Source organism: Sciurus carolinensis, chromosome 11 (assembly GCF_902686445.1).
Source record: "Sciurus carolinensis chromosome 11, mSciCar1.2, whole genome shotgun sequence".
Taxonomy (NCBI): domain Eukaryota; kingdom Metazoa; phylum Chordata; class Mammalia; order Rodentia; family Sciuridae; genus Sciurus; species Sciurus carolinensis.
The window spans coordinates 118420265-118444944 of NC_062223.1; the positions used below are offsets into that span (position 1 = coordinate 118420265).

At 36.5% G+C, this 24680-nt stretch overlaps 1 protein-coding gene across 1 annotated transcript in view; it reads left to right on the plus strand.

The window, feature by feature from the left end:
* Cbl (Cbl proto-oncogene) overlaps window positions 1–24680 on the plus strand; it is a 91977-nt gene that overhangs the window by 15391 nt on the left and 51906 nt on the right. Inside the window, 1 exon segment of the mRNA XM_047517578.1 lies at window positions 17613–17860. Within this exon segment, the coding sequence (XP_047373534.1) occupies window positions 17613–17860 (248 nt within the window).

Sequence of the window (24680 nt, forward strand, 5' to 3'; positions counted from 1 at the left end):
TAGACATGTGATGTTTGTAAAGCTGCATTATACCTTTTGTTTATTTTGGCATATAGTGATTATGTACTATATAATTTGTGTAAAAATATTCTGCTTTTAAAACAATTTAGGTGTAGACACTTGCATATGTCCTTTTGCTTTTTTAAAATTTGACACTTTTAAAGCAGTTTTATTTCTCTTCATTATGATCATAACAGTTCAGTTTTTTTTCTATTGACCATTGAGCCTTGGCAGAAGCAAAGGGAGGGGTGAGGCCAGTGAGAGGCTATTATGAATGTAGTATGTGGCATCTGTACAAGGATACTCTTGGTTTCCCAGAGCTAAGCACGTTTCTTTTTGACATTGTTCTGAGTGATGCTGTAAATACACAGGCAGAAGTAAACAAAAGGCAGCCGTTTTCGCTACTATGGAACTTGGAAAATGAAATAAAGTTGACCAAATGGAGGCCAAACTAAGCAAGAAAATATTTTGTTTTAGAAATTTTTTGGTAGATGTTTGTTAAGCTCAGAGTACACATTTGTGCTTTAGAGGTTAACTGACTGCCAATTTAAAATTCACTAGGTCAGAAAGGCAAGTCATTTTTGCTTTTGATGTTTGTTAACTATTCACTTGAATTACACAGGTCCTTTTTTTGCAAACTTTATACAGGTCCTGTTTTTGCACAGGTCCTGTTCTTTATACAGGTCCTGTTTTTGCAAACTTTTTTTTTTTTTTTTTTTTTTTGTTAAGAAGGGTTCAGCTTCCCAACCATGTTTTTCAACCATTTTTTTTTTAAGTTGTTGATGGACCTTTATTTTATTTATTTATTTTTATGTGGTGCTGAAGATTGAACCCAGTGACTCACATGCCAGGCAAGCACTCTGTCACTCAGAGCTACAACCCCAGCCCCTGCAACCTTATGTTAAAGGTTATAATTTACATTTTTTTCCCCAGAGTACATTCATATGAAGAGTAGGCATACCTCTTTTCCTTCCTTCCTTTCTTTCTTTTTTTTTTTTTCTTTCTTTCAGTGGGGGATTGAATCTAGGGCCTTGTAAGCACTCTTATTCACTGAGGTACAACTCCAGCCCTCCACCTTTTTTTTTTTTTTTTTTTTCTTTTTTTCTTTTTTTGGGGGGGGGGGATAATGTGGATTGAACTCAGGGACACTTCACTTTTTTTTTTTTTTTTTTTTTTGCGGTGCTGGGAATCGAACCCAGGGCCCTGTGCTTGCAAAGCAAGCACTTTACCAACTGAGCTATCTCCCCAGCCAGACACTTCACATTTTGAGACAAGGTCTCACTAAGTTACTTAGGGCCTTGCTAAGTTGCTTAGGCTGGCCTTGAACTTGGAATCCTTCTTTATCAGCTTCCCAAGTCACTAGGATTACAGGTGTGCACCACCGGCCCAGTTCCAGCCCTTTTTTAAAGTTTTATTTTGAGACTGAGTCTCACCAAGTTGCCCAGACCAGCCTTGAATTTGAAATCCTTTTGCCTTAACCTTTTGAGTAGCTGTTAAGATGTGTGCCCGCTGCACCCAGCTTATAGCTTTTTATGGTCTGTGTTAGTGTTCCAGAGTTCAAGGCTTGGCAGTGTTAGTGGAGTGCTGATTCCCGGGTCATGCAATGACTCATCTTAAAAAGATCTTGAGAAAAGTGGACAATTTATCTTCAAACCGATCTTTTCAAGGTCAATTCTAAGGAAGCACAATTAACATTTGTGGAAGGCACATGGTGTTATTTTCAAAATGCATTTGAATCAAGTGTTTTAGGGACATTTGTGGAGTAAGGGCTGGAATTTTTTCAATTTGTTGTCATTAAACACTGATTGCATATCGTAGGCCTTTCATTGTGTAACACCAGAGCAATTTTAGTGTAGTATTTTGGCGGTGTCGTTGAAGGAGGAAATGTAGTATACCTCTTTCCCAGAGATGTTAGACACATTTATATATAATTATAACTAAATTATCTGCATATAATTTAGTTGTAGAAGGATGCAACACTTTTATTATTTATTTATTTTATGTTGTGCTGAGGATTGAACCCAGTGCCTCACACGTGCTAGGCAAGTGCTCTACCACTGAGCCACAACCCCAGCCCATCTTAGACACATTTTAACTACATATTATGATGTTAACTGCATATTATTAGACTGTATTTTAACTTCAACTCTGGTGTTAATACATTAGGGAGAATATGGATTGGTATGTGTACCTCTGAATATAAATACAATTTTTTTTTTTTTTTTTTTTAAATACTGGGGATTTAACCCAGGGGTGTTCTGCCACTGAGCTATATCCATAACCCTTTTTATTTTTTTATTTTGAGACAGGGTATTATGAAGTTGTCCAGGCTAGGCTCCCAACTTGAGAGCCTCCTCCTTAGCTTCCTCAGACACTGGGATTACAGGTGTGTGCCACTGTGTCTAGCTAAGTGTAAATCTTTTTATTAGGAGCTGTACTTCATTTGGCCTTTGAAGGGGTGGATATCCTAGCTTTTGCAGGTTGTTGGTCACCTTTCTTGTGTTGCCTGTTCCTTGTTTGCCAGAGACTGTGTAGAGCCATATGCTGAGGCAGTGATCCAGAATGGTAGGAATAATGTTATCAACTTTTGGGAGTTGACAGAAAAGCTGATGTGAAGTCTATCATTCTACCTTATCTCTCTCTTCTTTTTTTAATGTACAGTTAATAAACTCCTGAATACATACAAACCCAGAAAACAAACTTTTCCTAATTTTGAAGACATTGTTCACGGCACAGTACCCTACATCAAGAGGTGCAAAAGAGATGGGTATTGCCATATTACTTGTAATGGCTATTCACAGGTGCAGTTCCACTATTGATCGGCACAGGAGTTGTGTTTTGCTTCTGACCTGGTCCAGTTCACCACTCCTTAGGCAACCAAGCAATCCCCACTCCCAGGAGATCACCATATTGCTGCCAAAGTTAGTGTGGACATCCCTTCTGCATCTGTATAGCACCCGATAGCTTAGTATTCTAGGCTCAAGTGGTCCTCCTGAATAGCTGGAACTACAGGTACACACTCTGCTCCTGGCTACTATTTTCTTTCTACCAGCCCTTTCAGATGAACCTGGTCAAGTTGTATGAAAATGGGGAGGGGAACTAACATTTATGGGGTCTACCTTATTGGAAAATTTACAGACTTTTCATAAACATTTTGTTATGAGGTAGGCATTCTTTCAGATAAAAGAACAGGCTTGGGTTAAGAAGTTTACTGAAGGTTAATGACTAAAATTTTGATGACGCTGTTTGATGCAGTTTTTTGGTTTGTTTGTTTGTTTTTGGTTTTGTACCAGGGATTGAACCAAGGGGTGCTTAACTATTGAACCCCATCCCCAGGTTGTTCTAAATGTTTTAAAAATTTTGGATAGGGTATTGCTAAGTTGCTGAGGCTAGCTTCAAATTTAGGATCCTTCTGTCTCAGGCTCCTGAGTCGCTGGAATTATGTGTGCACCAACGCACTGGCTGTTTGATGCAGTCGTGTCAGAATATTAAACTTTATTTAGTCTTTTAAAATTTTAATTGAAAACTTAAATTTCAGACTTTATCATAATGTCTTCTTGGAAATTCCCTGCCTGTTTCACAATCTTTTTGTTGTTGTTGTTGGGGGATGTTACTGGAGATTGAACCTACGGGCAATTTACCACTGAGCTACTTGCTAAGTTGCTAAGGGTTTTACTAAATTGTGAAGACTGACTTTGGACTTGTGATCTTTCTCTTTCAGGCTCTTGAATTGCTGGGATTATAGGGGTATGCCTCTGAGCCCAGCCCAAATCTCTCTTAATTGACTCTTTCACCTTAAATGGCTGCTTACCAGCTCAAACATATTCAAACCTTTTCCACTTGCGGACTATTGGAATAGTTGTTTCCTGTGTTGGGGCTACTCTTCTGCTGCTTCAGTGTAGCTATGTCTTTCCTGGAATTTCTTCTCAGCCTTATTGTTACTTCAGAGTTTTCCGTTTACTATTTTAAAATAGTCACCCAACACTTTTTGTTTCATTACTGTAATGCCAGCTGAGAACTTGATATTTTTCTTGTTGATTTCCTTTTATTGCCTGATGCCCCTCAAATTTGGGCCTCGTTTTTTCGTGTCTGTGTCCTAGCACAATATATATTTGTTAAATGGGTGTGTTAAGAAAAATCAAAACCATCAGGTACACCTTTTAATTTACTGATCTCCATATCTATCAATTATCTCTGTCTAAACCTCACTCCCTTTTTTTTAATTCTTTTTAGATATACATGATAGTAGAGTGTAAATTTGACATACACACATGGGTATAACTGCCCTTTCGTGTGGTTGTACATGATGTGGAGTTACACTGGTCATGTATTCATATATGAACATAGAATTATGTCCAATTCATTCTACTGTCTTTTCCTATTCCCATCCCCCCTTCCTTTCTTTCATTCTCTTGTCTGATTCATTGAACTTCTATCCGCCCCCTCACCCTATTATGTGTTAGCATCCACATATCACAACATTTGGCCTTTAGTTTTTTGGAACTGACGTACTTCACTTAGCATGATAGTCTCCAGTTCCACCCATTTACCAGCAAATGCCATAATTACACCCTTCTTTATGGCTGAGTAATATTCCATTGTGTATATGTACCACATTTTCTTCATCTGTCCATCTGTTGAAGGGTACCTAGGTTAGTTCCATAACTTAGCTATTGTGAATTGAGCTGTTATTAACATTGATGTGGCCACATCACTATATATAGTATGCTGATTTTAAGTCCTTTGGGAATATACCAAGGAGTGAGATAATTGGGTCAAATGGTGGTTCCAAGGGGATCCAAGATGGTGGACTAGAGGGGGGCTACATTGCTTGTTTTTCCCTAATTTAGGATTCAAGCAGAGGAAATACTGTTTCTTTTGAAGCAGTCATCTCTGCCCATGGATCCCCTGCCGTTTACCCTCCTACCCTACCCTCTCTGTCCCCCTTGATAGCTCGCAGTCTGCTAGCATATCGCCTGCCTTTTGAGTGCACATCACTTGCATATCGCCTGCCTTTTGAGTGCAAATGGTCATCCACCATTTGCCCATTTGCCCACCTCTTGCCTGCCCATTACCTGCGTATCACCCACTGCCCTACAGCCTCTCCCTGATCATCTGCTGTTAGCCTGCAGACCGCCAGCAAATCACCTGCTGCCTACTGTTGCCTGGAAGTCCATAGTCACAGTACCTGCAGGTTTGGTTACATGTTTCTGCCACCATCTTGGGACACCAACCAGGGCCTGCAGGTTTGCCACTGCCACCACTACCATCTCAGGTCATGGCCACCTCCGTCTGGGAACAGAGTCCAGAGCCTGGAGATGTATTGGGGTAACTGCAGGTCTGGTTGTACCTGAGGTCTTTTCTGCTTGGTGTGGTAGTGGCTGCCGTCTGGCTGCCTCTTTCAGGGTCGCTCCTTTGAGCACATCCCTAGTGATCTCTCTGCAAGCTGAAAGGGCATTGAGATCTTGGGCCTGCAAGATACAGGACTGGGGAAGCTTAAGCCTGGGTCTCATAGATTGCAACTGGGTTTGTGTGGGCCAGTCTGGTCTGGCAAGCCTGTGGAAAGCCAGAGACTAGGAGCAGTTAGTTCCCTGGGGGGAGCACAGGCTGAAGAAACTGGAGAAAACTGAGCTCTCCCCAGCTCATTGAGTCCTGAAGTATTCAGGGATGGAAGGTGCTGGCTACTATGGGTGGGAGAACTGGAAGAGAGTGTGAGGGCACCTTACTATTGGCTCACCCACCCAATTGGTCCGGCACCCAGGGAACTGGAACTAACATCAAACTTCAGACAACCCCACCTATCGGTGGAGAAGGGAAGCTGAGAAAATTTTTAAAAACCAGTGGAGGCAATCATTCAATTGTCCATTGAGACTTTCCTTTTTTTTTTTTTTTCCTGCCCTCTTGCACACCTCTAACGTCTTTGAATCCCATATTTTTTCATGCATCAATTTATTGAGAATGGAATATTTGAATAGTATATGGTAGTTTTGTTGTATATTCTTACATTTTTACCTTTTTTAAAAATCCATATATATTTTTTTCTCTCACCTACCTGTCTCCCTGGATTCTCTTTCTCTCATACTAACAGTCAACCTCTTTAATTCCTCCCTCACTCTTAGTATAAATTTTTACCTCTACTCTCCTTTCTCCCTCATAAACATTACATCTTACACTACTTCTGTTCCCTCATTGTCCATCATTTGAAATGGTAAACCCTTTTAGCAAACTTACTGTTTATATTATAGACAATAATTGATCTCTTCCTTTCTGTTTATTGTGACAAAACTGTAAACACCTTAGTAGGAACGGTTTGATTTAAGGTGGTATATTGTTTGCATGGGGCTGTTAATATTGGTCTTCCCTTAAAGGTGAGTACTGGAATCCTTCAGGGACACTATAAAACTACAGGGTAGAATCTGGACTGCCTCAGATCCATACTGCTAGATGAGAAGACACATAAACAACATGAAAAAATAAGGGAACAGAGTGCCTCAAACAAACCAAGATGTTCCAACAATAGAATGCATAGACAGTACAGTTGAAGAATGTCAGAGAAGGGGTTTAGAAAATACATAGATTCCTTTTCAAAATACAGAATGATATCAAAGAGAAATATAGGAAGTGAAAAAATCACTTCAGTAAAGAGGCAGAGATTATAAATCAAGCAGAAATCCTTGAAATGAAGGAAACAATAAACCAAATTAAAAATTCAGTGGAAGGTATCAATAACAGACTAGACCATTTGAAAACAGAACGTCAGACAATGAAGAAAAAATATATACTCTTGAAATAAAGTCAACTACACAGAGAAGATGGTAAGAACCATGAATAGAACTTCCAAGAAATATGAGATAATGTAAAAAGACCAAATTTAAGATTTATCAGAATAGATGAAGGCGTGGTGATACAAACCAAAGGAATGCGTAGTCTTTTCAATGACATATCAGAAAACTTACCAAATATAAGAATGACTAGACAATCAACTCCAAGAGGCTTACAGGACCCCAAATGTACAAAATTACAGCAGACCTACACCAACGCACGTTATAATGAGAATGACTACCATATTTAAGGTTGGAATTTTAAAAGCTGTGAGAGACAAAAATCAAATTACATATAGGGGGAAACCAATTTGGATCTCAGAACACAGACCCTCAATGCCAGGAGGTTCTGGAATACATATATCAAGTTCTGAAAGAAAATGGATACCAACTGAGAATTTTATATCCAGCAAAATTAAGCTTCAGATTCTATTAAAAACAAAAGTTAAAAGAATTCACAAGTAGAAAGCCTGCTCTACAGAACATTCTTAGCAAAATATTTCATGAGGAGGAAATGAAAAAGAACAATGAAAACCAGCAAAGGCAGGGCACTACACTAAAGGAAAGTTCAGTCAAAGGAGAAACTAAATCAAGTTAAAACCCAAAAATAAACCAAAATGGGCATACAAATCGGATTATCTCAAGAATAACCCTGAATGTTAATGGCCTAAACTCATCAATCAAAAGACATTTACTGGCACATTGGATTTAAAAAGAAAGACCCAACAATATGTTGTCTTCAAGAGACTCACCTCCTAGGAAAAGACACCCACAGACTGAAGTGAAAGACTGGGGTAAAAACACCACTCACATGGACTGCGTAAACAAACCGGGGTTTCCATCCTCATATCAGACAAAGTAGACTTCAAACAAAGTTAGTCAGAAGGGATAAAGAAGGACATTTCTTACTGCTTAAAGGAATCATACTCCAACAAGCCATAACAATCATAAATATATATTCCCCAAACAATGGAGCATCTATGTACATCAGACAAACCCTTCTCAATTTCAGGAATCAAATAGACCACAACACAGTAATACTGGGTGACTTTAACACACCTCTGTCACCACTGGATAGATCTTCCAAACAAAAATTAAAGAAAACTATAGACTTACTAATACAATCAATGATTTAGACTTAACGGGCATATGTAGAGTATTTCATCCATCATTGAGCAAATACACTATCTTCTCAGCAGCACATGGATCCTTCTCTAAAATAGACCATATGTTATGCCACAAAAGTAACTCTCAGCAAATACTTAAAAACAGAAATACTACCCTGCATTCTATCAAATCATAGTGGAATGAAACTAGAAATCAACAATAAATAAAGAGTAGAAGCTACTCCAACACCTGGAGACTAAATAGCATGCTATTGATTGATGAATAAAGAATGATATCAAATGAATTAAAGAAGAAATCAGGAAGGAAATAAAAAAAGTACTTAACAGAGGTAAATGAGAACACCAATACAACATACCAAATCTCTCAGACACCATGAAGGTAGTGCTAAGAGTTTCAATGAACTTTTGTTCATTGCGTTGAACTCATACATTAAAGAATAAAAAAATCAACAAATAAATGACCTAACATTACATCTCAAAGCTCTAGAAAAGAACTAATCACACCAAAAGCAGTATAAGACAGGAAATAAATAAATAAAATCAGAGCTGAAATCAATGAAATTGAAACAAAATAATTTTTAAAAATTGACAAAACAAAAGTTGGTTCTTTGAAAAAATAAAAATTGTTAAACTCAGCTACACTAACAGAGAGGAGAGAAAACTCAAATTACTAAAATGATGAAAAAGGAAATATCATGACAGACACTACTGAAATACAGAAGATAATCAGAAACTATTTTGAAAGTATATATTCAAACCAAACAAAAAACTCAAAGACATTAACAAATTTCTAGAGACATACGATCTATCCAAACTGAAGCAGGAAGACATATACAATTCAATAGATCAATTTCAAGCAGTAAAATGGAGGATGCCATCAGAAGCCTACCAACCAAGAAAACCTAGGACCAGACGGATTCTCAGCCAAGTTCTACAAGACCTTCAAAGAAGAATTAACACCAATACTCCTCAAATTATTCCATGAAATAGAAAAGAAAGGAACCCTTCCAAACTCATTCTTTGAGGCTATTATTAGCCTGATACCAAAAGCGAACAAAGACACATCAAGGAAAGAAAACTTCAGACCAATATCCCTGATGAACGTAGACAAAAAAATTCTGAATAAAATCCTGGCAAATTGCATACAAAAACATAAAAAAGATACTGCACTACAATCAAGTGGGGTTCATCCCAGGGATGCAAGGTTGGTTCAACATACGGTAATCAATAAATGTAATACATTACATCAGTAGACTTAAGGATAATATGATTATCTCATTAGTGCAGAAAAGCATTTGACAATATACAGTACTCCTTCATGTTCAAAACACTAGAAAAACTAGGGATAGTTGGAACATATCTCAACATTGTAAAAGCTATCTATGCTAAACCCAAGACCAACACCATTTTAAATGTAGGAAAATTGAAAGCATTCCCTCTAAAAACTGAACAAGACAGGGATGCCCTCTTTCACCACTTCTCTTCAACAGAAGTTCTAGCCAGAGCAGTCAGACAGATGAAAGAAATTAAAGGGATATACGAATAGGCAAAGAACTCAATCTCTCACTATTTGCCAATGACATGATTCTATATTTAGGAGATCTAAAAAAATTCCACCAGAAAACTTATAGAATTCATAAATGAATTCAGTAAAGAAGCAGGATATAAAATTAATACCCACAAATCAAATGCATTTCTATACATAAGTGATGAATCCACTGCAAGAGAAATTAGGAAAACTATCCCATTCACAACAGCCAAAAAAAAAAACAAAAAACAAAAAAACTTGGGAATCAGTCTAATAAAAGAGATGAAAGACTGTACAATGAAAACTACAGAACACTAAAGAAAGAAATTGAAGAAGACCTTAGAAGATGGAAAGATCTCTCATGCTCTTAAATAGGCAGAATTAATATTGTCAAAATAGCCATACTACCAAACGCACTATACAGATTCAGTGTAGTTCCTATTAAAATCCCAATGACATTCTTCATAGAAATAGAAAAAGCCGTCATTAAATCCATTTGGAAAGTAAGAGATGCAGAATAGCCAGGGCAATCCTTAACAAGAAGAGTAAAGCAGGAGGCACTGTGCTACCAGACCTTAAACTATACTACAGAGCAATAGTAACAAAAACAGCATGGTACTGGCACCAAAATAGACATGTAGGTCAAGAGTAAAAAATAGAAGACACAGAGACAAACCACATAAATATGGTTACCTCATAGTAGACAAAGGTGCCAAAAATATACATTGGAGAAAAGATAGCCTATTCAACGAAATGGTGCTGTGAAAACTGGAAATACATATGTAACAAAATGAAATTAAAGCTTTATCTCTCACCCTGCACAAAAATCAACTCAGAGTGGATCAAAGACTTAGGCACTGGAACAAAAACCCTGTACCTAATAGAAGGAAAAAGTAGGCTCAGATCTTCATCATGTCGGCGTAGGACCTGACTTCCCTAACAAGACTCCTAAAGCACAAGAAGTAAAATTAAGAATCAATAAATGGGATTGGATTCAAATTAAAAAGCTTTTTTCTCAGCAAAGAAAACAATAAATAATGTGAGAGAGAGCCTGCAGAATGGTAAAAAATCTTTACCACACGCACCTCAGATATAGCAATAATCTCCAGGATATATTAAGAATGCAAAAAACTTAACACCAAAAAACCAAATAACCCAATCAAAAAATGGGCTAAGGAGCTAGACAGACACTTCAGAGAAGAAGAAATACAATGATCAACAAACATGTGAAAAAAATGTTCATCATCTCTTGCAATTAGAGGAATGCAAATCAAAACTATGCTAAGATTTCATCTCATTCCAATCAGAATGGCAATTATCAAGAATACAAGCAATAATAAGTATTGGCAATTATGTGGGGAAAAAGATACACTCATATGTTGTTGGTGGGACTGCAGATTGGTGCAACCACTGTGGAAAGCAGTGTGGAGATTCCTCAGAAAGCAACTTTTTAAAAAATGTTATTTTGTGGTGCTGGTGATTAACCTGGGAGTTCTTCACTATTGAGCTCATCCGTAAGAACTTTTTAAAAACATTTTATTTGGGACAGGTTCTAAGTTGCCCAGCCTGTCCTCAATTTGCGATCTTCCTGCCTTAACCTCCTGAATCTGAATAGGCGTGTGCCACCACACTGGCTCAAAAGCAACTTTTTAAAAAAATTATTTTTAGAATATATTTTATTTTAAATTAACACAATAATTGTTAATATTATAAAATATAGACATATTTATGGGGTACAGCGTAGCATTTCATGTGTTATAAAATATAGCGATCAGATCAGGGAAATGGCCATATCTATCATCTCAAACATATATGATTTATTTTTGGGGGGAACATTGAAAATCCTCTTTTTAATTTAATTATTAGTGTATATTTTACTAATTAATGGGTTTCATTGTGAGATTTTTTTTTTTTTTTTCCAGTTCTGACAGTTGAATCTAGTGGAGTTCTGCCTCTGAGCTATATTCTGAGTCCTTTTCATTTTATTTTGAGACAGCTGTCTCTCACTAAGTTGCTGAGGCTGGCCTTGATCTTGTGACCCTCCTCCCTTAGCCTCTTGAGTAGCTGGGATTATAGGCATGTGCTCCTGCCCTGGGCCATTGTGAGATTTTCATATATTTCTTTTTTTGTGGTTCTGGGAATTGATCCCAGGTCCTCGTGTATGTTTAGGTACTAGGCAGGTGCTCTACCACTGAGTTATATGACACCCTATTTGTTTTTTAAGGTAAAATGAGGATAATGTGAGATGTCTATATCCATCAATATTAGGTTAGGTCATTTTGAATCAAATATACTGACAGCTAGAAAAGCAGTGAGAAATTTCAAGGTCAGGTTCTAAAAGATGAATGTAACTGTGAGGGGTAAGTCTCCTATTTGAGGCTGTCTTTCCCTTAAGTCATTGCTACTGCTGAAAGTGACAGCAGAGAAAATGAATAGACTTTGAAAATATTCATGTCAAGAGGACAGAACATTGGAATTAGGACCTGCTAAGATGGAGGGCCCAGGGAAACATTCTAGGACTTGTTTGGTCCCAGAAGGCCTAAATCCTAAGAGTAAGGAAGAAATAGAGGTGGACTAGTTTATATAGGTAAATCAGCCCAGCGTTTACTCTTCTCTATTCTGAATTGAATTTAAACGATCTGGGATTCCTACTGTCTCTAGCCTAGCTTTGCATTAGAAGCAAAAGTAGATCCTTTCTTAATAACAACCACCATAGCCTCGAATGTCTCTAATTTTTGTATATAATGTCCAATATTCAATAAAAATAACTAGTCATATGAAAAGACAAGATCCAGCAGAAAACCATGAGGAAAATTTGACAATAGAGACATAATCGACAATGGAAACAAAAAGGGATGGGGATGTGGCTCAGTGGTAGTGCCACTGATTTCAGTAGGCAGTACTGTACACATGCATGCGTGTACATACCAGAACAGAACAAAACAAAATATAGGTATAATTATATATTATCTAATACATTAATCTTATATATGATTATATACAATTATATATTATCTAATACATACACATATATGGTATATATGAATATACACACATATACTTAAAGTCTAAATATATAATTTTGACAGACTTCATAAAAATGAAGTGGAAATTCTAGAACTGAAAAAAAAATGATTGAGTGGATGAATAGACTTTGCAGCATAGATATAGTTGAAGAGAATTGTTGAAGTTAGAAGGTTAAGTCAGGAAAAAATATTGATACTGAGGCATTGTGAGAAGGGTAGAGGATACTGAAAAGTATAAGGAGAACAGGGAATATTGTGAAAAGTTCTTAGGTATATGTAATTAAAATTTTGGAAGAGGAGAAAAAGAATGGGGCCCAAAACAATATTTGATGAGAATTTAGCTATGATTTTCTAAAACTGATTAAAGTCATCAAACCACAAATTAAAATCTGTGGTACCAAGCAGGAAAAATACCAAGAAAATCTACCTGGGCACATCATAGTAATACTGTGCAAAACAGTCAATGAAATCTTAAAGGTGGTAAGAGAATAAGACATTTTGCCTTCAATGAGCACCACTAAGATTGACAGCCTGACTTTTCAACAGTAACAATAGCATCCAGAAATAATAGCATTTAAGTGGTGACACAATCACCAGTCTTTACCAGTGAAAATATCCCTTAAAAATAGACAGAAAATAAAACTGTGTTCAGAGAGAAACAAAAATAGGAAATATGTAACCAGAAAACCTACCCCCTTACAGATATACTAAAGGATGTTTAGGCTGGAGAAAGATGATTGCAGATGGATGAAAGTGTTGGAAAGGACCTGTTCGGTGGGTAAATGAGTGAATTTTGACTGTATAAAATAATAGTAATAATAATGTGAACTTTAAAAAAAAATTGAAGTATATCATAGTAATAGCACTTAATTTGAAAAGGAAGTAAATGGTGTTAAATGTGTTCCAGTGCCCTTATATTGTCTGAGGAGTGGTAAAAGTGCTCACTTATGTAAGAATTTATAAGCGAGAGATACATGTGGATTAAAACTAACTATATTCTGTGTATAGTCACACATTAAATCTGGAAATACAGGAAAGTTGAAAGTAGAAAATGGAAGAAGGTGTATCATAGTAAACACCTGAGAAAACTGGTGTAACTGTGTAAGATAAAATAGACTTTAAGGTAGGAATGTTATTAGAGATAAAGAGGAATATTTAGTTGGTAAAATAACTTTATAATTGAATTATTTTGAAAAATGAATGCGAAAATCAGCTAATTTATTAATCCTTACATGTTACCATGACTTTAAAGGATTTGTTTTGTTAGGCTATCAATTCTGGGGTATTGCACACAGGACCTCCCGCATGTGAGGCAGGCGCTCTTCCATGGAGTTATGTCCTACCCTTTTTAAATTTTATTTTGAGGCACAGTCTTTCTTAGTTGCCTAGGCTGGCCTCTTAACTAGTCATCCTGCTTCAACCTTCAAGTAACCGTAGTTACGGGTGTATGCCACTGTACCTGGCATGATTTGTGCTGTGTTATAAAAATATCTTACTCTTCAGATATAAAATTCAACTAATAATTTTTTTTTCCTAAAAGCTTTAAAGTTTTTTCTTCTTTGTAATCTTTTAATTCATCTGAATTTGTTTTATGTAATGCAAAACACACCTAATTTTATTTTATTTTCCATATGAATAACCAATTCTTACTAGTTTGTCTCTTGAATTCTTTTTTTTTTTTTTTTTTTACTTGAATTCTTGATTTGTAATGTCACTTGACATTTGTGCCTGGGTCTCTATCAGGGTTGTCTTTCTGTTCCATTTGACCATTTGCCTTTGGCAAACATCACACTAATTTTAATTATAGGCTATAATAAGTCTTGATAGCACATTATGATTTTTCAGTCTATTTTTTTCAGATGGGCTTTAGGATCGCCTTCAGTTTGTTTCTTTTTTTTTTTTTTTCCCAACCCTAAGTTTCATGGAAAAGGTTGTTGAAATTTTGATAGGAAGTACATTGAATTTATACATTAATTTGGAGATAATTGCCATTTTATAAAATATGAAGTCATTTTACCTATAAATAAGATTTATTTGTCTTTTAATCTTCCTCAGTAAAGTTTGAATTTTTCTTCATGAAAGTTTTTTTTTCCTCCCCTGGTACTGGCAATTGAACCCAGAGGCACTTTTACCCCTGAGCCACATTCCTAGTCCTTTTTTATTTATTTATTTTTTTAACTTTTAATTTTGAGACAGGGTCTTGCTAAGTTGCTTAGGGCCTCACTAAGTTGCTGAGGCTGGCCTGGAACTTGTGATCCTCCTGCCTCAACCTCCTGTGTTGGCGGGAATTAGAGGTGTGTGTCACCAAGCTAGCATTCATAAAAGTCTTATGTATCTTTTGTTGGGTGTATTCTGAGAATAAATTTAAATTTTAAATGACAGGGGCTGGGTTGTGGCTCAGTGGTATAGCACTTACCTAGCATGTATGAGGCACTGGGTTCAATTCTAACACCACATATAAATAAATGAATAAAATAAGGTATATCAGCATCTAAAAAATCATTTTAATGACAAAGTTATACTTAAAATTATTTATATAATATTTAGGAATGTTGATTTTGGTGTGTATCTGAAAGTAAACTTACTATACTTTTATCATTTCTAATGTTTTGTCATTTATCTTTGATTTTCTTCAGGATAAATTGTTATCCATAAATAAAATTTATTTTTTCTTTAATTATAATCTTACCACCCTTATATTTATACCTAAATAAATAGCTCAGATAGATGTCTTTTGAAAGTAATACAGTCATACATATGCAGATATTGTATGTATTTTCTTCCTGGTTTCTTTATTTTTTTGTGGTGGTACCGGGGATTGAACTCAGGGGCACTCGACCACTGACCTATATCCCCAACCCTATTTTTGTACTTTATTTAGAGACGGGGTTCTCTCTGAGTTGCTTAGCATCTCACTTTTGCTGAGGCTGACTTTGAACTCGTGATCCTCTTGTTTCAGTCTCCCAAGACAGTGGCATCACAGGTGTGTGCCACTGTACCTGGGTCTTCCTGGTTTCTTTAGATCAACTTGGAAGGAGAAGTATCTGTGTTATAGTTAGCACCTGCATATTTTATACTGTAATGGATATTCCACGGTTTATGTACCCCATTGTTGATGTGTGTTTGGGTAGTTTCCTGTTTTTATGATACTGCTGTCTGCATGATCCTGGGTATTCTTTTATACATTTGCACACAGGAATCTGTAGGTTCATAAGACAGTATATTGCTGAACTGTTTTTCAAGCTGATTTTATCAATTTAGATTTCCACTGACAGTATTTGAATGTTCCTTTTGCCCCATATCCTTGCCAATGGTTGATGTTGCCAATTTGGTGTTCATGTAACTGTGATCTTGGACTTGTCATTTTCCTGATTGTTTAATGAGGTTAACCACTGTTTCATGTGAATGTTTATTGATTATTTGAATATCATCTTTTGTGATGGTCCCGTTCAAGTCTTTTGTCCATTTTTGTGTTAGATTATTTGTCTCAGTGATTTGTAGGTGTTTTTTTATGTATTTCGCATACATATGTCTGGGTACTTAATGTGGATATATTCTGCACATATCTTTTGATTCCATGTCTTATGTTTTTACTCTTTGTGATATCTTGATAAAAAGAAGTTAAATTATTTTTTTGTGTTTTAAAATTTTTGCCCTTTAAAGTAGTAGGCTATAATATTTCCCTTTATGATTAGTGGGTTTTTAAAAAAAATTTTTTAGTTGTAGAGGGGCACAGTACCTTTATTTTGTTTACTCTTGGGGTGCTGAGGATGGAACCCAGTGCCTCACACGTGCTAGGCAAGCACACTTACCACTGAGCTGCAACCCCAGCCCCCTAGTTAGTGCTTTTTATGGTCCTGTTTTAAAAGTTTTAAAATGAAGTGATGCACATAATTTTCTTGTATTAGCTGCTAAATGTTTCTAGATTTGCCTTTCACATTTAGGCCTCTAACATGTGGAATGTATGTACATATATATATGTATGTATGTTATAGGATGAGAGTTTGGTTTTTGTTTTTTCCCATACAGATACTCAGTTGTTCTAGTACTGTTTTTTGGGGGGTGGGGTGGGGTGGGGTGGGGAATAACATTTATTAGTCATAAATGTGCTCGTGTAGACTTATTTCTGGACTTTTCTGTTCTGGTAGTATCTGACACAGAAAAATCCATGTAAACAAAGCACAAACAAGAAGGTGGGAATAAATTTCAAATTATCAGTCATTATCACAGATATAAAATGGACTAAACCTACCAGTTTAGAAACAGATTTTACATTGGATTTTTAAAAACCCAGCTTTAAAAGAGACCCACTTAAAACCTGAGAACTCAGAAAAGTTGAAAGCAAAAGATGGGAAAAAGAATTACCAGGTAAATTCTTTCTCTTATTTGGAAGGAACAGGTGTCTCAATTCAACTCTGTACATTGTTGGGTTGAAGACCTCTCTGCTTCTGTCCCCTAGTGTTTATTAAAACTGAAGCCCTACCAGGTGTGGTGGCACATACCTGTAATCCCAGTGGCTAGGGAGACTGAGGCAGGAGGATCACAAGTTCAAAACCAGCCCTAGCATCTTAGCAAGGTCCTAAGCAACTTGGTGGGACCCTGTCTCTAAATAAAATATAAAAGGGTCTGGGGATGTGCCTCAGTGGTTAAGTACCTCTGGGTTCAGTTCCTGGTACTCCCCCCTAAATAATGGTAACAATAAATAAATAAAATAAAACTCAAGCCCCAGTATCACAGAAATTTACCCCTGAGGACAACCTTTTTTCCCCCCTACTTCTGGAAATTTTCTTTATTGTGGGATCAGCCATGTACTTAAAGGTAATTTGCCATGTTTTATTTTATCTATCATGTTTCAAGTATTTGTAGCTGCATTTTTCTCCTGTTTACTTCCAATTGTTTATTCTGCTGTGCATTGTCTACACCATTTTGTTGCTTTATTTAAACTCCCGTTGCTGAGGATCAACTCAAGTTCTTGTGTCTGAGAGTTTGAAAAACCTTCTGAGTGTACCACTAGAAATGTAGTGATTGCCTGTGGGTGGTAGATTATGGATTATTTCTTATTGTCCTTAGGATCCTTCAAGTAATAGTCCTTCTTTTCCATTTGTTGCAGGTGGTGCGGTTGTGTCAGAACCCAAAGCTGGCGCTAAAGAATAGCCCACCTTATATCTTAGACCTGCTGCCAGATACCTACCAACATCTCCGTACTATATTATCAAGATATGAGGGGAAGATGGAGACACTTGGAGAAAATGAATATTTTAGGGTGTTCATGGAGAATTTGATGAAGAAAACTAAGCAGACCATAAGCCTCTTCAAGGAGGGGAAAGAAAGAATGTATGAGGAGAATTCTCAGCCTAGGTAATGGAGAAATACTACACAAATATTATTTCAGGTTTGTGACTGCCTGAATGGATAACACATAGAAGTAGTCAAGTTTGTTTAATTTTACATTAACTGGAATGGAAGATGACATTAGATTTAAAGGTGTGCTTTATGTAAAGGTTCTCTTGGAGGACATTGCACCATCCTTAGGTCTGGTAGACTTATTTTCCTCTGAAAAATCATTGACTTAAAGTCATGAAAATGGTTGTAGACAGTAGACCTTTGTAGATCCTGAAGACCATGAAAGTTAATTGTGTGTAGATGTCATTGTGTCCACTTTTGTTTAGTTGGAAATAAATTTTAACTCATCTAGAACAAGTAACAAAATATAAATTCCACTAGGATTTTTCAGTGAGTAATTTACTCTTGAGGGACTCTAATTGGGAGGAATAATAATTTTTAAAGGCATTAAGTTATTATGCATGACTCTAGCAGTAATGTACTAAGTGGTATCTGTGTAGTCTATTATGCCTTTGTCTCTGTTGGCTTTGATTCTGGTAATTCTAGTCCCATTTAATGTTTTTTTCCACATCATTACTCATATTACCTTTACTTCAACTAATTACTCAGGTTTAGTTCAAATATCAGTCTTTTCTTCCTGAAAGGATTTCTGGTGACAAAATTCAGTCTGTAGGAATCTTTATAACTTCCAGTTTACTTGCAAATGAACTTTACTCTTATTAAATATAAAGGGCTGGGGATGTAACTCATTGTCTAGCATGTGTGAGGCCCTGGGCTTGTTTGGGAGGGTGGGGGAAGAAAAAACTGGAAGAAAGAAATCTTGACTATATGGACCTCTCAGCTAACTAGTCATTTCATATTGCAGATTTCTTTTATTTCTTTTATAGGACTGGGTACTGAAGTATTTGAGAGTGCTTCTCTGCCCTCCCTGCCCCCTGTGCTAGGGATAAAACCCAGGACCTGGCACATGCTAGGCAAGCACTGAACTATATACTCAGCCCTTTTTATTTTATTTTAAGACAGAATTCCACTAAGTTGCCCAGGATGGCTTCATACTGGTGATCCTCCTGCCTTAGCCTCATGAGTGGCTGGGATTACTGATGTGTGCCTACAAGCCTAGGAAGAGTTTTTTTTTTTTTTTTTTTGCGGTGCTGGGGATCGAACCCAGGACCTTGTGCTTGTGAGGCGAGCACTCTACCAACTGAGCTATCTCCCCAGCCCCTTAGGAAGAGTTATTTAAAAAATAATCTCGGGCTGGGGAGATAGCTCAGCTGGTAGAGTGCTTGCCTTGCAAGCTTAAGGCCCTGAGTTCGATCCCCAGTACCGCAAAAAAAAAAAAAAAAAAAATAATCTCAATAATAAGCAAATCTTCATTAACCAACAAAACTTTAAAAATTTACCAGCTACTGTGAACTGTATTGTGTCTAATTCTAGGAAGTGAAAGAGTTAAGCATTCAAATATGATGTTAATGTAACATCTAAATATGGCATAATATAAAATATAATATGATTCAATAGAGATACATACAGGATGCTACAAGAACACAGTTTTGCCTGGTGGCATTAGAGAAAGTAGCATAAAGGAAGTGTTATTTGAACTATATTTTGAATGATTTTGTAGGAATTTTCTATGCAGCAAAGTCAAGAGAAGACCTTTAACATCATAGTATAAAAATATAGCTGTAGTTTAAAGAACATGAGAAGTCTGGTTTGGCTAGCATTGTGGTAGCCAGTAATGGAAATACAGTTGGAATCCTACTGGACTTATATACTTTCTCTCCTGTAGTTGATAGATTGTCATAAAAAGTTGGTGTGTATATTGAGGGGAAGGATTACTGGGGATTGAACCCAGGGTTGCCCTACCACTAAACTATATCTCCATACCTTTTTATTTATTTTTTAATTTAGAGACAGGGTCTCTCTAAGTTGGCTAGATCGCCCTCCATCTTGCAGTCCTGCCTCAACCTGCCTACTTGCTGGGATTACAGGCATGCACCACTGTACCCAACCCTTTTTATTTTTTATTTAGAAACATGGTCTTGCTAAGTTGCTGAGTTGCCTTGAACTTGTGATTTTTTTCTGCTTCAGCCTTTCAAGTCATGGAATTATAGGAGTGCCTCACTAAGCCTTGCTTACTAAGCCTGGCCTTTTTTTTTTTCCTCCTGGTAAGGGAAAATTTATGAGCTTTAGTTAGTGTCTGATATTTTTGGTCTGTTTTGGCTTCTTAGAAGCTTTTCTGTTTTTTTTTTTTTTTTTTAATGTACATATAATTCACATAATGTAAAATTCACTCTCAAAAGTTTACAGTCCAATTGAAGTATACAATTCAGTGGTTTTTAGTTTATTCAGTCATGCAAACATTACCACTCTTAATTCCAGATTATTTTAATCACCACAAAAAGAAATCAATACTCATTAGCAGTCACTCCTTACTCTCTCCACCTCCCCTATAGCCTAGTCGCTAATATCTACTTTCTCAGTGGATTTGCCTGTTCTGGACATATCATAGAAATAGAATCATATAACATATGACCTTTTGTGTCTGCCTTCTTTTAGTATGTTTTCACAGTTCATTCATATTTATAGTGTACGTGAGTACTTTGTTTCTTTTTATAGCTAAATGATTTTTCAGTGTATGGTTATATACATTTTGATTATGGATATTGGGCTCGTTTCCATTTTGGGGCTATTAAGAATAATGCAGCAGGGTACAGTGGCACATACCTGTAATCTCAGTGATTCTGGAGACTTGAGTCAGGAGGATCAGAGGGTTGAGGTGAGCCTCTCGGCAGCTTATTGAGAACTTATCTCCAAAACTAAAAAAAAAGCTGGGATGTAACTCAGTGGTAAAATGCCCCTAGTTTTGATCCCTAGGACTGGGGGGAAAAATAAAAAGAATGCTGCTATTAACATGTGCATATTTTACATGGGTATTTATGTTTTCACTTTGGTCTATAACTAGGAAAGGAATTGCTAAATCATACGGTAATTCTCTGTTTAACATTGTGTGTGTCTGTGTCTTAACTCTTTGAGGAACTTCCAAACTGCTTGGACAGGTGACCGCAGCATTTTGCCCTTCCCTAGCAATTTATCAGGATTCTAATTTCTCACCAACACTTGTTGTAGTCCTCTTTATTTATAACCTGTCCTAGTAAGTGTGAAGTGGTATCTCAAGGTTTTGAAATGTGTTTTTCCTCTTGAATAATATGAGTATGAGCATTGTTTCATGTGCCTATTAGATATCTTCTTTGGAGAACTGTCTGATCAAAAGTTGTGCCCATATTGGGTTGTTTGTCTTTTTATTGTTGAATTGTAAGTTTTTTTGCATGTTCTGGATACTAGACTACTATCATATATCATATACCATATATATAAAATTTGTAAAACTACTCTGATTCTGTGGGTCTTTTCACTTTTTTCAAGAGTGTTTTGAAGCACAAAAGATTTTAATTTTCAAAGTCTAATTTTTTTTTTTTAAATGTTTTTTAGTTGTTGATGTACACAATATTTTTATTTACTTATTTATCTTTATGTGGTGCTGAGGATCGAACCCAGTGCCTCACATGTGCAAGGCAAGCACTCTACCACTGAGCCACAACCCCAGCCCCTCAAAGTCTAATTTTAAGTCTAATCCCCATCCTTTTTTCATTTTGAGACAGGGTCTCACTAAGTTTCTTAGGACCTTGCCAAGTTGCTGAGGCTGGCCTTGAACTTGTGATCATCCTGCCTCAGCCTTCTGAGTTGCAGGGATACAAGCATGCCATCCCCATTCCTGGCTTGAAGTCTAATATTTTTTCTTTGATTGTTTGCACTTTTAAGAAACATTTGCTTAATTTAATATCATGAGGGTTATACCTTTTTTTTTTTTTTAATTCCAGGAGTTTTATAATTTTTAGCTCTTATATTTAAGTCTGATCTATTTTGAATTAATTTTTTTTGTACATGATACCCAGCAGAGCTCCAACTTATTTTTCATATAGATATCTCATTGGCTTGTACCATTTGTTGAAAAGTGTCCTTCCTTCATTGAATGACTTTCTTATCCTTTCAGAGTAAATTAACCATATATGTAAGGGTTTATTTCTGATTCATTAATCTACATATCTATTCTGATACCTGTACCACACCATTTTGATGACTCTAACTTTGTAGTAAAGTTTTGAAATCAGGAAGTGTGAGTCCTTCAAATGTGCTCTTCGTTTTCAAGATTGTTTTGCCTCTTCTGGGTCCCTTCAGTTTCTGTATGAATTTAGGATCAGCTTGTCAATTTCTGCAAAAAGGGCAGCTGGAATTTCGACAGATACTGCACTGAATCTGTAGATCAGTTTGGGGAGTAATGCCATCTAAATACTACGTCTTGGGACGGGGAGGTAGCTCAGCTCGTAGAGTGCTTGCCTTGCCAGCACAAGGCCCTGAGTTCGATCCCCAGTACTGCAAAATACTACGTCTTCCAGTTCATCAACACTGGAAATCTTTCCATTGACTTATATCCTCTTTCCTGTCTTTGGTAATGTTTTGCAGTTTTCAGTGTGCATGGCTTTTACCTCCATGGTTAAATTCGTGGCTGATTCTCTTTCTGGATTGTTCACTGTTTGCATATAGAAATATAATTGATCCTGTATTCTGAAACTTTGCTGAACTCATTTATTGGTTCTAGTAGTTTTTTTAATGCATTCCTTAGGTTTTCTTGAATACCAGATCATCTCATGTGCAAATAGCAATAGGGTTTAGCTTCTTTCTTTTCTGTCTGGATATCTTTTATTTTATTTTTTCCTGCCTAATTACCCTGGAGAACAGAACCTATGTTGAATAGAAGTGGCAAGAATAGGCATCTTTGTCTTCTTCCTGGCATTAAGAGAAAAAACTTTAATCTTTAACCATTGAGTATGATGTTAACTATGGAATTTTTGTAGGTGCATTTTTCAGGTTGAAGAAATTTCCTTCTGTTTTTTGCATATTAGAGGAGCCGGGCATACCAGTAATCCCAGGGACTAGGGATGCTGAGGCAGGAGGATCACAAGTTTGAGACCAGTCTCAGCAATTGGGAAGCCATTGAAGTATTTTAAGAAAGGAAAAGGACATGATCCAATTTTTATTTTACAGTAATGATAATATTGACTGCTATCTGGAAAATGGATAAGTTTTATAGCCCTGGCAGTGATGGAAGTAGAAGCATAGGTTATATATAGGTTTAGTGCTGTAGTCCAGATATGAGATAGTTTAGATTAAGGAGGAGGAAGTTGAAAAAAGAAAAATGGATAGATTGGAAATAGATTAGAGCTAGAATCTGTCAGAATTGCTGGGGATTGGATAAGAGGAGGGTGGTAAAAGATGACAGGGAAGAATCAAGGATGACTTCTATTCTAGTTTTGTTAACTCTGTTGATGGTTTAACATTTATCAGAATGGAGAATTCAGGATATAGATGTGGGAACAAACAAAAGTTCCATTTGAACATGTTTACATTTGAGAGGTTTTGTTTGCTGATTCGTTTTGTTTTGTTTTGTTTTGTGGTACTAGGGATTGAACCCAGGGCCCTTTACCACTAAACTACATCCCCAGCCCTTTTTACTTTTTGAGACAAGTTCTCTCTAAGTTGCTTAGGACCTTGCTGAGTTTCTGAGGCTGGCCTTGAACTTGTGATCCTCCTACTTCAGCTTACTTACCTAGTTGCTATGTTTACAGGCGTGCACCACCATGCCTGACTTTAAGTTTGAGATATTCTTATGAGCCATCTAAGGAGATATGGTTGTGTGACTAGAATTGGGTTGTGTGACTAGCTTTTGGAGTACAGTGCAGGTGGGTTGTGTGACTAGAATTTGGAGTACAGAGGGAGTAGATCTAGAATAGAGGCAGAAATTTGGTTCAGTAGAATATTTAAAGCCATGAGAGTAGACAGGATCATCTGTGAGATCATCTGGGAGGAGGCAAGACGAGTCAACAGTGGAGACACAAAAGGAAGCACTACTGAGGGCGAGGAATAAAACCAGGAGAGAACCAATAAAGACACACACACACACACACACAAAAATAGAACACCCTCTGAAGTAGGTATTTGTCATAGGAAATGAATAATTCTCAGAGAATACAAAAGACTTGTGTGAATATGAAAATAACAATTCAGTTTGCTAGGCATAAAATAATTTTCTTTGATTTAAAAAATAGAAAATTTATTTATAATTAGTGTTTCAAAAGAGGATGCAGGGAAATGAGTACTTTCATACCTAGTTGTTGTAGGAGTGAGATCGGCTCAACCTTTATGGGATATAGTTTAAATCAAAACATTTAGAATTTTGCTTAGTAGGTTCACTTTTGGGAATTTATCAAATAAATTTATCAGTGATTTGGGTTTAAAATATCATTATGGAGACATTCATCAAGATGCTGCCACAGGAAAAAATTAGAAACCTTTATGTACAGCATCAGAAGATCGATCATATAAATAACAGAAGCTATGGTATGCTGTAGACATTAAACATTTTTGTTGATGAAAAATGATATGGCAAACAACATAGTTAAATAAGTAGGCTATGAAACTGTGTGTTTAATAAAATCCCTTTTAATTTATAAGGTCCCATTTTTGTAAAAGTATTTTAAAATACAGCAGCTATCTGTTTTAGTCAGCTTTTTCCCTGCTGTGATAAAAGATCTAACCAGAACAATTTTAAAAAGAGGAAAAGTTTATTTGAGGGCTCATGGTTTCAGAGGTCTTAGTCCATAGAAGGTGGGCTCCATTCCTCAGAGCTCCAGGTGAGGCAGAAGAGCATGGCAGAGGGAAGCAGCTCACATCATCAGGAAACAGAGAGAGAGAGAGACTCTATCTACTCTCCAGATAC